The sequence below is a fragment of the Gossypium raimondii genome, chromosome 12 (assembly GCF_025698545.1).
Source record: "Gossypium raimondii isolate GPD5lz chromosome 12, ASM2569854v1, whole genome shotgun sequence".
Lineage (NCBI taxonomy): Eukaryota > Viridiplantae > Streptophyta > Magnoliopsida > Malvales > Malvaceae > Gossypium > Gossypium raimondii.
Genome location: NC_068576.1, coordinates 33,701,211 through 33,715,959, shown reverse-complemented (window position 1 = coordinate 33,715,959; position 14,749 = coordinate 33,701,211). Strand labels below are relative to the sequence as shown.

Here is a 14,749-nt window from a genome sequence, read left to right as displayed (position 1 = left end):
AATCATAAAACAAAGTTGATTTTTCAAATTAAGTCCAAAACCTAAATTTAATTTGAAAATTGAGAACCAATCATATTTTCATAGATTGTTCAAGAAATATAAAAACTATCGAACCGAATTCACCACATGGATTTTTTAAAGATAGAAGCAGCAGTTTTAAGAAAATTTCATATCTATCATTTTATTCGAAATAATTAACTAAAGATGATATAAAAATAAAGTATAAAGATTAAATACAAAAATTTAACACAGTTGAAAGAATAAAATCATAACTCTACTGCTCAAAAGAAACTCTCTCTCTCTCTCTCTCTTTCTCTCTCACATTTTCTTTTGGACATTCTTCTCTGAACCCCCTCATTAAATTTCCAAACAAAGCTCTGTGTTGTTGCTCCTCTCTTTTCCCCACTAAGGGGAGGTTCCATCAATTTCTTTTTTTGGGACCCAATTGATCAAACAATGAAGACATAAGGGAAACCACCCCATATCTCATCTTCTTTTTCATTACCTCTTCTTACCCATACATCTGCATGTTCTGAAGGAGCTCCTCTTTAATCCACCCAGATCCCCGCATTTAATTCCCTTACTACAAATATACCATCACACCATAACCTATTACTACATCATCTCCCTTGTAAGAATTTCCCCTTCAAACATGTCCCTCACATCTTGTTTCCTTGTTTTCCTTCTATGTCTTTCCCTGCATGCATGTACTGCTCGTCGCCTTGGTGCAGTTCATATCCAGAACAATATGCCTCAAAATAAACTTCACACCTCAACCAAGGTTTGTCACCATCATCGTCATCATCATCATCATCATCATCATCATTTAATAATCTCTTATACACTTTTCGGGTCTTTTTTTGTGGCAGGTTGAAGTTGATGGGGTGAAGTTTAAGACAGGTGAGAAGGAGAAAGACAGAACTGGACCAGGTGCAATTCAGACAAATAACAAGCATGGTGTTTCAGTGTCTTGGAAGGTGCCTCATAGGAAACATGGGGAGAAACTATCTGGTTTTATTAACCTGGATTACTCACCACCAAAGACACATCCTCCTTCACACAACTGAGATTATCAAACAATGGGATCCCTTTTTTTTGGTCCGATGAAGCAACAATGCAAAGATATAGAGATTCGAAATCATGTTAGGGTTGAAATAATGTTCAACATTTCACCATAGCTGCATATATAGCCATTACAAATGAGTTTACAAGCCCCTTTTTTCCCTCCCTTCTAAGATTTAATGTACATTGATCAAGGATCATATATATATTTGTTGAAATATATTTATGTTTCATTGATCTTTTTATATGATGACAGACACTATCACTAGATGTAATGTTTGGTGAAGCTAGCTTTTGTTCTTAGTTATGTGCATGCAATAACAATGAGGTATAGTTATTTGGTTTTGCATTATCTTTCTCCTTATGTGATAAGAAAAGAAAAGCACAATGGTACTTTAAAAATGAGCACAATGCCCATTGCCATGTTTAAAAAAAAGCATAAGATGTTGATAGTTGTTATGCCTATAGTGAGTTCTTTTTATGTTCTTGTGCCCTTGTGAACAATGCGTCAGATTAAGGGAATCATTTTGTGCGTTAGACACCCACGAGATCAAAACATTACAAACTTGAGATCTTACGAGCCTGAATCATTGGGACTAGATGCATGACTTGAGCATGATGTGCGCCATTCACATATGTTCATTTCCTAAACATGACAATTCATATCTATGACGGCAAGGCATTAGTAGGTCGATCAGTTACTTTTCAAGGTGTCTGGAACAAGGGCAGAGACAAGATGCAGGGGGTGGCTTTGGCTCCCCAAAAATTGGTAAATTGACTATGTAGTCCCTTGAAAATTTATGAAATCCCAAGTTAATATAAAGATAAAATTGTATTTTGTCTTCAAAAAATTCGTTGTTCATTTTTGTTCTCCCCAAATTTTTTTTCTAACTCTGGTCTGGAACCATAAAACTAGACCGATCTTCTCCTCTAGCTTTCTCTCTAATCCTCTCTAAAACCTTCATATTCCGGTCATCCTAATTTTTCTACGGCTCACCCTCACCGCGACGAGATCCTCCTTGTATCAACAATAGTAAAAGATGAATTAAATGCATGGAATGGATTGTAAATGAAAGAGATATATATGTAGGGACAATGATGATAGTAGATGCATGTAATGTCTAAAGATTATGTGATGGTGGTGGTCGAGAGTTTTCTTCTTTAAATGAGGTCGGCGGCTGTTCATCATCAGTTATTACATAGATCAGTTTTCTACAGTTGAAAGTTTGAAATCTTGTGTTGCAACAGTTGCACATGGTACCAACTGAAATAACCGGATAATATGTAAGTAGAAAATATTGACTACATATATCAGTGGACCCAAAACTGGTCGTTGTTGATTGAAACCATTATAAATGCACCTACCATTTTGAGTGTATTACTGCAATTTATTTATCACGTGTCGATCCACTTCACTTTGAAATTTATCTATGTATTGGCTTTCATAAGTACTAATCTGTAAAACATGGAAAATTATCGTCCTCATGATATTAATTTATTTTGCTAATTAAACCACAGATTTCCGGCATTTAAAATCCCAATAAAGTTGCATCAACTTGGCTGGGTTGAGTTTTTATCTTGGGGCAAGGGACTAATATTGAAGCTTGGGCATCTTGTCTCCGAAAAGTAGATACAAACATTCTACACAAATGAATATGGAAACTATTTGGTTCAGCTCAAGTAAATAATAAAAACATTGAATGAATCGTTTGTTTTTTGTATTTCTTTACATCGTCATCATCATCATCATCATCATCATCATTTAATAATCTCTTATACACTTTTCGGGTCTTTTTTGTGGCAGGTTGAAGTTGATGGGGTGAAGTTTAAGACAGGTGAGAAGGAGAAAGACAGAACTGGACCAGGTGCAATTCAGACAAATAACAAGCATGGTGTTTCAGTGTCTTGGAAGGTGCCTCATAGGAAACATGGGGAGAAACTATCTGGTTTTATTAACCTGGATTACTCACCACCAAAGACACATCCTCCTTCACACAACTGAGATTATCAAACAATGGGATCCCTTTTTTTTGGTCCGATGAAGCAACAATGCAAAGATATAGAGATTCGAAATCATGTTAGGGTTGAAATAATGTTCAACATTTCACCATAGCTGCATATATAGCCATTACAAATGAGTTTACAAGCCCTTTTTCCCTCCTTCTAAGATTTAATGTACATTGATCAAGGATCATATATATATTTGTTGAAATATATTTATGTTTCATTGATCTTTTTATATGATGACAGACACTATCACTAGATGTAATGTTTGGTGAAGCTAGCTTTTGTTCTTAGTTATGTGCATGCAATAACAATGAGGTATAGTTATTTGGTTTTGCATTATCTTTCTCCTTATGTGATAAGAAAAGAAAAGCACAATGGTACTTTAAAAATGAGCACAATGCCCATTGCCATGTTTAAAAAAAAGCATAAGATGTTGATAGTTGTTATGCCTATAGTGAGTTCTTTTTATGTTCTTGTGCCCTTGTGAACAATGCGTCAGATTAAGGGAATCATTTTGTGCGTTAGACACCCACGAGATCAAAACATTACAAACTTGAGATCTTACGAGCCTGAATCATTGGGACTAGATGCATGACTTGAGCATGATGTGCGCCATTCACATATGTTCATTTCCTAAACATGACAATTCATATCTATGACGGCAAGGCATTAGTAGGTCGATCAGTTACTTTTCAAGGTGTCTGGAACAAGGGCAGAGACAAGATGCAGGGGTGGCTTTGGCTCCCCAAAATTGGTAAATTGACTATGTAGTCCCTTGAAAATTTATGAAATCCCAAGTTAATATAAAGATAAAATTGTATTTTGTCTTCAAAAAATTCGTTGTTCATTTTTGTTCTCCCCAAATTTTTTTTCTAACTCTGGTCTGGAACCATAAAACTAGACCGATCTTCTCCTCTAGCTTTCTCTCTAATCCTCTCTAAAACCTTCATATTCCGGTCATCCTAATTTTTCTACGGCTCACCCTCACCGCGACGAGATCCTCCTTGTATCAACAATAGTAAAAGATGAATTAAATGCATGGAATGGATTGTAAATGAAAGAGAGATATATATGTAGGGACAATGATGATAGTAGATGCATGTAATGTCTAAAGATTATGTGATGGTGGTGGTCGAGAGTTTTCTTCTTTAAATGAGGTCGGCGGCTGTTCATCATCAGTTATTACATAGATCAGTTTTCTACAGTTGAAAGTTTGAAATCTTGTGTTGCAACAGTTGCACATGGTACCAACTGAAATAACCGGATAATATGTAAGTAGAAAATATTGACTACATATATCAGTGGACCCAAAACTGGTCGTTGTTGATTGAAACCATTATAAATGCACCTACCATTTTGAGTGTATTACTGCAATTTATTTATCACGTGTCGATCCACTTCACTTTGAAATTTATCTATGTATTGGCTTTCATAAGTACTAATCTGTAAAACATGGAAAATTATCGTCCTCATGATATTAATTTATTTTGCTAATTAAACCACAGATTTCCGGCATTTAAAATCCCAATAAAGTTGCATCAACTTGGCTGGGTTGAGTTTTTATCTTGGGGCAAGGGACTAATATTGAAGCTTGGGCATCTTGTCTCCGAAAAGTAGATACAAACATTCTACACAAATGAATATGGAAACTATTTGGTTCAGCTCAAGTAAATAATAAAAACATTGAATGAATCGTTTGTTTTTTTGTATTTCTTTACAATAAATTATGTTGAAGAGTAATTGCCTTAAATTCTAAATTCGTCTTAAAAGTTATAATTAATCGGATTTTTCCAGCAATGTAAAGTGTGGATCAAATGTACCATATTAATTAATTGGGTATTCATTTTTCGAGGAATAATTTGAGTTCAAATCACAATGGATTAAATTGTGATAATATGTGTACCTATTGAATTGATAGTTCAAATTCTCACTCTAAAATTTTTTGATTTTGCTGTTGGGCTCAAGTTATTTATAAACGTGTTTTGAATACAATGCACGCCAAACCCAAATCGACATTTAACGCCTAAATGAAGATCAACCTAACCCAAGAATCTGATTGATACAATATAGTGCTTTCAAAACTCAAATAAAACATTTTGAAGTTTGGAGATCTATTTAACATATGTACAATATTTTTGTGACGTTTTGTGAAATTAACCCTTGAAAGTATAAAGGGATAAGACAATATTTAGTCATTGAATTTGACAAATTTTTTCAAACTTTGGTCCATGTGATGATATAACACTCTAAGATTTGTGCCATGTCATCACCTAATTTTTTAAATTAAAAATATAATTTTTCAGGTGATGACATGGTGCAATATTAATGCCATGTCATCACATGGATTAAAATTGAAAAAAAGTTACCAAGTTCAAGCATTAATGTAGAGCAAAATAATCCAAGGATTAAGTTAGAAAAAATTACCAAATTCAAGGACTAAATGTTACTTTTAACCCAAATATAAACAAATTTGCCTGAGTAATGGGTTGGGCTAATAATATCCCAAATGTTACTATTGGGTCTCTCGCGGATTTCAAATTGTCCAATTGTAAGAAAATAATTGTTGTTTCAATTCCGCGGATCACCTTCGTCATCACTGGTTCTAATTTCAAACTCTAATCCCCTTTCTGTTTCCCGCCAAAGCTCTCAAATCCCTAAAATCAAATCCCTAAAATCAAACGGTCCCTTTCGTAAAGAGGAGAGAACAGAGATGGATCTTAAACAAGCCGGTTCATCACTCGATTCTCTGATATCTTCATTCAACACTCGAATCGCTGAGCTACAAGAACTCGTCATTGCAAGGAACAGTGAGTTAACTCGGAATTCAGCTCCCTTTCCCCCTTCCTTTTTCTTTTTTTCGGAATCCATGTTAAATTTTGCTTTAGAGGTTGTAAGATTAATGCTCTTCCTTTGTTTACAGTGTACCCGGCGAGTAGTGTGACGGATTTGTCGGCAATTGATGCGGCATTGAAGGGCATGGAGCTTCAAGTGAAGGCGATCAAGGACCGCTTGCACGAGGAAACCGAGGCCATTCCAAAAGCCAAAGTACGTTACTTCTAAAATCTTCAGTTCTTTCTCTCATTTAGAGGCTTAAACTTTTAAAATTAAGGTTCGGAATAAGGTCGTTTTAGTATAGTTAATTTGAATATTATTGGAAATTTTTTGGCTGAGCTGAGATCGTTGTGATGATTTCAGAAACTGATTGCCAAATCGCTGCGGCAGCAGAAGAAATTACAGAGTTTGTCTGTTTATGCACCCTCATATTTGCCTGAAAGAACTGCAACCTTGAATTTGGACTCTGATAGAGGGTAATTAAATTGCTAGATTTCTTTTTCTCATTATGTATAGGTTAGATTCTGCTATTAGTTCCTATGTATAAGTTGTGATTTAGTCTCTATATTTTAGTTTTGTCAAAATTTAGTCCCTTATTGAATTGTCTAATTTTAATCTCTGTACTTTTTGAATTTTGAAATATCAGTCTTTACCATAACGGTAGCAGTTAAACCCTGTTGGTTAGATTCTGTTATTAATATTGTACTATGCCTAAAGTTGTAGATTTAGTCTATGTTCTCCGATTTGATCGTTCATATTTTCTATACTTTTTAAAATTTCAGTCTTGAGGCAAACAATAGTAGTTAAATCCATTAACTTGCTTTTTTCTGAATGGAAATAACAAACTGTCATGACACATATGATATGTTTGTTGCGTCAAACTTTGGAATAACAAAACTTAAACGGCTACCATTTGGTAATGACTGCAATTTTAAAATTTGAAAAGTATAGGACTAAAAATAACCAAGTATAGGGACTAAATCCACAACTTATGCATAGCATGGGGACTAAAAAAAACCAAGTTAAAGTATATTCAGGAAACTTTTCTATATAGTAATATACTTTAATTTCAGTTTCTTGTATGTAGAGATAATGATTATATGCAACATCATTTTGTCTCAGTTTGGTTCCTGAAGCCTGTAAACAGCAGCCTAATCAGAGCACTATGGTTGTGGAGCCTGCTGCTATACCAAAGGTTTGTAATGGCACTATAGTAGCGAAATAGATGGAACTGAACTTGGGGCTTATTTCATTATATTTCCTGTAATGGCAGGAGAAGAAAAGCCGTGGCTCTCCGCTGTTATGGTACATAACTGCCGGTGAACTAGATTCATTGTCTTCGTAAGTATATCTTTTTAAACCAAGGCTAGGATAATTTCTTTTGCTGCACTCTCTTCTTTTAAAGTGACTTAACAACGATTTCATTCTTGTCTATCACTATCTCATCTCTAGTGCAGGTACATGAGAGGAAGGCTCACACTTGAGAAGGTCAATGCAGCTATTAATGACATGGCAACATATGCTGAGGCAAATGCTCAGCTTATTGCTGCTCCTAAGAAGAAGGTATTCATTTCAAAGCTTTGTGGTGTTTATTTATGTGTCTATAATCTCATGGTCTCCGCTAATAATTTTCCCTTTCTTCATGAAGTTGGCAGAAAATCAATGGGAGAGATCCTTGGTAAGTAAATCCTAACCAGCATGTGACACAATGTTTCTCTGTTGTCTATTGTAACCATTTTATCACGTTGGTGCTAAACATGCTAATTAACTGCTGTGAATTTGCAAGTAATTTTTTGAATTACCATATGCAGGAACTGAGAGATATTGCAACGACAGAATCTATAAAGGGAAAGCACTTTTTCCTTGAAACTGACATGAAAGGACCATCATTGAAGCTTGACAATACTGGAAAAGCGATTCTAACTGTGAGTTCCTTCTTTCCCTTCCTTTCGTTTGCTGATAAAAGCCTATTCATGACATGTACGTTAATTAGGATGCAATGTTTTATTGATTAATAGAATTGGTTAAGATATATGGTTCAATTTTATTCTTATGGTTAATTAATTGTTAAGAACTTCTAAATACTCCACAATGGGAATGAAACTGTCATTTATGTCATGTTATGCAAGTGATGTTTTATGTAGAAACATATTGAAACCCCTTGTTTATTTCATGGCTATATGCTGTTTGACAGGTCCTTCGTCACCTTGGTCGAATCAGTGAGACTCGGATGGGACATCATCGTGTGATCATTCTTTTGAAACCTCAATGAATTGTCTCAATTCATGTACGCTTAATTACAGCTTATATTGTTAATTTTGTGTCTAACTCGCATTGATGTTGAAGTGTGAAGATGATTAAGTAGGCAGTAACTATCTAGAGTCCTGGATGAGTATTAGTAAAGCTTACTAGGACTCTCTCTAGGAATATATGGTTCAAATCTGAACTCTTTCTGATATGAAAGTTGAATAACAAGAATATAAACTTATATATGGGTTGATTTTTTTATTCCTCCAGCTGCCAGCCGATAATCATACTGCTCTCTCTCTTGTATAGACTTGTCAATTAGATTGATTGGATCGGTTTGGGGTCATTTTGGGTTTGGTTTCTTTATAGTTGGAATTAATTTGAGTTAGTATTAAATAAGTTGGAGTTACTTTTTATATTTTAATTGAAATGAGTCAGATTTGAGTTCGGGGTCATTTTATTCTGGCCTGGATTGACTGGTGAAGAACTTCCCAATCTGTTCTGACGTGTGCATCTGATGATACCCTTGATTTGTAGCAGACAGATATTTCGTTATTATTATTATTATTATTATTTTTATTTGGCCTTGGGGATAAAATTTCAATAATTTCTTACAAATATATTTGAATCGGATTAGTTCGGTTGGTTGAGTTGAAAACCGATTGGAGAAAGGTTTTGGATCAATTGAGTTGGAAATCGGTATAGATTGATTCAACAGGCTAAAAGATTAATTGAATTATTTGAATCAATTAGACTAATAAATTGATGGCATGACTAATTCAACTACTATCTGTTTTTGAATTTAGAAGGGAATAAAAAATATATTATAAAATCAAGAGTAAAAGCATTCAAAGCTGATCCTATTAGTGATTGTATTAGCTGACTTTATAAGTAATTGTCGAAGTCAGAGAGTAATTGTAACTATTCTTTGTATTAGAGAGTCAATAATAATTTTAATTTCATAATTATACAATTATTAATACTAACCCGTGATTGTTTGTTAGTGATTAATGTAATCACAAGTTCATACCAATTGGATAAAAATAGGCTTTCGTTTCCTTCCAGATCTTTTTCAACCAATTTAAGTGGTTTAGTATTATATATATTGACAAATTGAACAAGTGGGGAGGAATGGGTTGAAAAAATGATTGGAATATATATATATATATATATATATGTTTTATTTTAATAAAATTATGTTATTTTGAAAAATAATTATTTTTAGAAGAATAATTTGAAATAAGTATTTATCATTTAAATTATTGTATATAATTAGGATGACAATAAAAAAGATGGATTAATTTTCTCACTCTCATCTTGATTGGATTTTAAATCTCTCATCTCATATTTGATTTTATTTAAAATTTTACATCATCATGACAAAAAATAAAAATAAAAAATCCTCCACTTCAACTTGAATGAAATGTGACATTTTTTATACTATGTTGAATTTTAAAAGGTCAAATTAAATGCATATTATATAAAAAGTTAAAATATCTAATTAAAATATATAAAATAGTTAAAATGTTACTAAATCTTATAAAAGATTAAGAAATTATAACTACAAATATAAAAATTTATAAAATTAAAAGAAGTATTTTGAAATGTTTTTTAGGAAGAGGCAATACCTATTCCGATTAAAATATTTTAAATGAAACTTGATGTACTTTGAAATCTTTTTCTTTTATTTAAATAATCTAGTTTTATACTATGGGATCTAATGAATTGAGTTATGTCCAATCACTATAATGAAAGATATCATGCGCTTAAATGCATTTGAACTCATGAATTCTCAAATATTACAATAAAAATAATGTTAATCAAACTAAGACTTGATCAACTAAGTTATGCACCCAACTACTTTAATATATATTTTAAATATAACCTAATCAAATGGGCTGACATGTGTATTCTTGTAATCCCAAAAACAACCCAAAATTCCCATCTATATAAACCTTAAACCTATACCTCACCATATTCACCACGCTACAAACCCCAAAACCTTCATCATTGAGAAAAAAAGACCTTCAAAAATGGCTTCCAAATCTATTGCAACCCTAGCTCTCCTCCTCTCTCTCAACCTTCTCTTTTCCACTATGGTCACCTCAACATCAGTTCCTTGCCCACCACCACCAAAGACCCCTAAATCCTCATCACGTCCATCATTTAATGGTAATGCACCTTCTTGCTCAAAAGGGTACCCTAAAGCTAGAGGTATGTGCCAATGTACTCAATGATTTGGTTCACCTTGTTATTGGTACCCCACGAAAGACCCCTTGTCGTACCATCATTCAAGGTCTTGTTGATCTTGAAGTTGCTGTTTGTCTTTGCACTGCTATTAAAGCTAATGTTTTGGAGATTAACCTTAAAATTCCAGTTTCTTTGAGCTTTCTCTTGAAATATTGTGGTAAAGGTGTTCCTCAAGGCTTCCAATGTGCCTAAATTGAGAGCTTGTTAATTATGTCAACTAATTTATTATTTTTCTATATTTTTGTTGTAACATCCACAAAATTCTCAGAGTACGAAACAGTGGAAAATAAATGATAAATCCGTTTGAGGTGAGAAAGTTAGAATTTGGAAATTTTCAGTGTTTTGAGACAATGAGGACAGGTGCTAAAGGTATTGAGAAAAGTATATATATTGAGAGAAATAAATTCGGGCTATTGATTAAATTGCAGGAAAGTGCAAAGTATTAGGCCAAAGTGAGGGAATTGAAAGTTAAAATGATTAAATTGAAGTGATGGAAAAATTGAAGTGATGGAAAAAGGAGGAGGGACTAGGGGTGAAAGTTTACCAAAAGAAGGGATGAACCATCCATGGACTTGTAGAAAAGTGAAGGGGTAAAATGATAATTATTAGAAATAGATAACTATGAAAAGTAATGATTATAGGAATTAATTGTAATAAAGTATAAATGAAAGGGTAAAATTATAAATAATATAGAAAGATATTTTGATAGAAAATACTTAAAAATGGAGAAAAGAAAATATGAAAAAGGCTATAATTAACCATCAGCCCATGTTGTTTCATACGTTACCCTCCAAGCCACCATCTTCAACTGTTCATTTTCTTATAAATAGGTCTTTTTCACCATTACCAAACTAATTAAGTCTCAACCTTTTAAATTTCTTCATAATTAGTGAGTGAAATCAATAGAGAAGAGTAGTAGCCACATCAATTTCATAAGATGAGCATCCATGAATGATTTAGAGGGGAGAGAAAATACGAATTAGTAGTGAACATAAGCAATTGAGGTAAGAACTAAGAACTTCTCTTGAAATACATGTTAATTATGGTTGAATAACATAGATTATGAAATATAAGTATGATTTTAATGTATACATGATATGGAAAATGAAGAAAAGTGAAGGAAAGTAAGGATCAAGGAGAGAAATAAGCAAGGAAGGAGCCAAGGGAAGAAGAAAGCTAATTTCAATCCTTGAATTCTAAGTACAACTAGAATCTTACTTGTTTAATTATGTTAACTGTTAGGATGAATATAAGCTTGATATAATGTTTAATTATAAGCCTATATGTTAAGTAGGTGTAGAATAAAACATGGTAATGATCAAGTGTAAGTAAATAATAAATTGATGGTGTTTATTAAATATTATGTGATAGAGGAAATGAGCGAAAAGTGAGCTTAAAAGAGTATCAAAGGATTAAATTGTAAAGATGTAAAAGTTGATGGGTTACAATTATTATAAGTACAAGGACAAATATGTTAAAACATAAAATTTATATCTGAAAGAAATGATAAGAATTAGTGATGAATTGTGGAAATTATATTAATTAGTGAAATGTGTTACATATATTAAAAGGAGATATAAATTCTATTTATTGAATTGACGTCCTAAGGAATAAAATTGTAAGATAAGTAAAATGATATGTGAATGTGATAATAAGAATATGTGGTGAAATATGAAAATTAAACTAAGAAATGAAATATGTTAGATGTGTTATTAAAAACGAAAGATATTGTTACATGAAATGTTGTGATGATGACTAAATTGCAAAGAAAGTAAAAGTGATATGTGAAATGTATAATAGGAATTGTGAATTATGGAAGATTATTAAATATGGGGACAAGTTACATGTGTTAATTGTTAGTACAAATCTCCGTGAGGAAAATCTCGAACACACGAACGAAACTCGAATAGAAGAAGAAAAAATAGGATAAGGCTTCAAGGTGTGTATCAAGCCACTATCTTTAAGGTTATATTCAACCCCACCTATCTTCGGTGAGCAAAAGAGTTTCAAGCAAATTAACCTCGAGGATACAATGAAGCCGATGACTATTTGCGTTTTGCACTGACGAGAATAATCCACTAAGCACTAAGCAATTTATAATAAGAAACTCAATTTCTACAAAGGATTTCTGCAGTAATACTTTATAGCATAATCTAATAATATTAGAAAATAGAGGAAGGAAAGAAAGAATTTTAGAATTTGTTGGTGTGATTTCCAAATGAATTTTCATTCCTATTTATAAGAATTTTCATGTCTCTTCATAGAGACATCTTTCAATAAGCGTCTTTCGAACAAATAAAAATAATAATTATTCATCTAATTTTATAACTATTCAAGTAATATTGTTTGAATAGTTATAATTATTTTCAAAAATCAAATGATATAACTTTTGACCAATGGCCAAAAGATTTATCTATTGATTAATTATACCCATTCATTTATATTATTGGAACATTATAAATATTTGAAAATCTTCCAACAATCTCCCCCATTTTCAAATATTTGAAAATGTTCCAACATTAATGAAAGTTGAAGATATAATTACGGAAATATTGTTATAAGGACTAAATTGTAAAAAGTGTAAAAATGATGTATGTATGATATGATTTGCCTAAGTAGACAAGATATGAACTATTGGGATATTAGTGGCATGCCATTAAGGAACCCTAGCGCACTATTTGATTTTAAAACAATAGTGCTCTCCGATCAACACCTTTGTGCCCTCTGTTTACTCGCTTCAACCGCATTCCGTCACTTACTTTGACAGTGTTCCATTTAGTTCCGTATATCCTAAGTGTTCTGTTTAGTCTACTGGGCCTCTGTTAAAAAGGTAAAGGATTTCCTCTATATAAGTTTAAAGGGTTTCCTCTGTTAAATGCTAAGGTACCACACCTATTAAATGAAGAAACGAGAAAATAAAGTCTACTGAAAATGGACTAAAATATAATATGATAAATTAATAGTAATTAATGAAGATAAATGATGACTAAACAACAAGCTTTGAGTTAATTACGAGTATCAGTTCTGACTAACATTAGAGAAATAATTAAAATAATATATCAATTAAACGAAATAGTAAAATGATTAAATATTTTAAAGAGACCAATTTGAATATTGGTGGTAGATAAAAGACATGTTAATGAAATGTTGAATTATAAAATAATGAAAATACAGGTCATTAAATGATTTTGTGTAATATTAATAAGAGAAATTAAGTTTATGATAGATAGAAACATAATTTAATTTGTAGTTGTACTTACTAAGCTTGCAAAAGCTTAATGCATGTTTTATACGCGTAGGTAATGAGAAGTACGTCAAAGATACCGTGGATAGGCCACATCTCATCACATCAACACATCTGTGGACACAAGAAAAGGGTAAAGTTTTATTCTTAGTTGATTTAGTAAATGACATATACTTAAGTGAGGTATTATGCTAGTAAATGAAAAGTTGAGGGGACTTAAGTGTAAAACTTGGTACTTGTTTAAAGTTTATAAGAAAATTATAAGTTATGAGCATCATGCTTGATTATGAGAAATTGGGATTGGATAATATATTTTTATGTTTGAAATGAGAACTAATGTCTTAATATAACACCCCAAACCCGACCTAAACGTTATGATTGAATCGGCGATGTCATATGGAAAGGGATTTGAAGACAAGATTGTCGAGTTTAAAAACTAATACAATAAGTTAGCTTTTATTTAATTCAAAAAAAAAACTAGTTGATTTGCTTTAAAGCTTGTCTCTTAGTTGAAGCTTTTGTAACCAATTAATTTAGGGAAAATCATTTCTATTTACGAAAAACTTTAGGTTTTTAGAAAAAAACCGTGTTTTGTGGAGTTGCAGTTTAAAAAAAAAATCCATAAAACAGTATAAAGTCTCAAATTTAAAGCCAACTAGTCCATAGTCTAGAATATACATCAAAAACCCCAAATAAGTAATAAATTCTAGGCATTAACGGAAAACAATCTAAAATTTACGTGTGGCCACCATTGAGTCCTCCGCTACACGTACCCGTCAAGTCTGGGGATTACCTGTATAGATTAAACAGAGAAAGGGTAAGTTTTCGCAAACTCAGTGTGTAATCCCCACAAAAAACATGCATACAGATAATCAACAGAATTCAGTTAGATACAGTTTGGGGCCTGTGTCCATCACAGAATCAGTTTGGGCCTTAGCCCATTCAGATACAGTCTCAGAAATACATTAGGGCCTTGGCCCATATCAAATACAGAATGCATATACAGTAAATCAGAATTCTACCCACCAGCCTCTACACACCATTTCCGTCCAACCCTATACACCATGTGGGGATTTAATCAACCCATCCATCCCTACACATCATTTG

The 14,749-nt window shown here is 32.5% G+C and overlaps 2 protein-coding genes and 1 pseudogene across 3 annotated transcripts; all 3 read left to right on the top strand.

Annotated features, from left to right (window-relative positions):
- Positions 1-297: 297 nt before the first annotated feature.
- On the top strand, positions 298-3,200 carry LOC105763720 (uncharacterized). 2 transcript variants are annotated; one of them, XM_052624750.1, is made up of 2 exons: positions 298-781; positions 2,867-3,200. In XM_052624750.1, the coding sequence occupies exons 1-2, from the start codon at positions 653-655 to the stop codon at positions 3,062-3,064; spliced, it is 327 nt and encodes a 108-aa protein (XP_052480710.1). In that variant the 5' UTR covers positions 298-652; the 3' UTR covers positions 3,065-3,200. The 2 variants fall into 2 exon arrangements, with proteins under 2 accessions (XP_052480710.1, XP_012437500.1); XM_012582046.2 differs by lacking the exon at positions 2,867-3,200 and adding an exon at positions 870-1,273.
- Positions 3,201-5,682: 2,482 nt separating this feature from the next.
- LOC105763718 (spindle and kinetochore-associated protein 1 homolog) lies at positions 5,683-8,393 on the top strand. The gene is made up of 9 exons (XM_012582045.2): positions 5,683-5,876; positions 5,990-6,114; positions 6,265-6,377; positions 7,024-7,096; positions 7,175-7,242; positions 7,359-7,464; positions 7,550-7,579; positions 7,713-7,826; positions 8,096-8,393. Exons 1-9 carry the CDS (start codon positions 5,780-5,782, stop codon positions 8,171-8,173), a joined length of 804 nt encoding a protein of 267 aa, XP_012437499.1. The 5' UTR covers positions 5,683-5,779; the 3' UTR covers positions 8,174-8,393.
- A 1,762-nt stretch (positions 8,394-10,155) lies between these two features.
- On the top strand, positions 10,156-10,630 carry LOC105763719 (pEARLI1-like lipid transfer protein 1; annotated as a pseudogene).
- The last annotated feature ends 4,119 nt before the right edge of the window (positions 10,631-14,749 follow it).

Bases quoted from the DNA above. Each gene is read 5' to 3' on its own strand.
- LOC105763720 (XM_052624750.1), top strand. From the start codon at position 653: ATGTCCCTCACATCTTGTTTCCTTGTTTTCCTTCTATGTCTTTCCCTG. The intron at 782-2,866 runs GTTTGTCACCAT...TTTTTGTGGCAG, and splicing joins AACTTCACACCTCAACCAAG to GTTGAAGTTGATGGGGTGAA.
- LOC105763718 (XM_012582045.2), top strand. From the start codon at position 5,780: ATGGATCTTAAACAAGCCGGTTCATCACTCGATTCTCTGATATCTTCA. The intron at 6,115-6,264 runs GTACGTTACTTC...TGATGATTTCAG, and splicing joins AGGCCATTCCAAAAGCCAAA to AAACTGATTGCCAAATCGCT. The intron at 7,243-7,358 runs GTAAGTATATCT...TCTCTAGTGCAG, and splicing joins GAACTAGATTCATTGTCTTC to GTACATGAGAGGAAGGCTCA.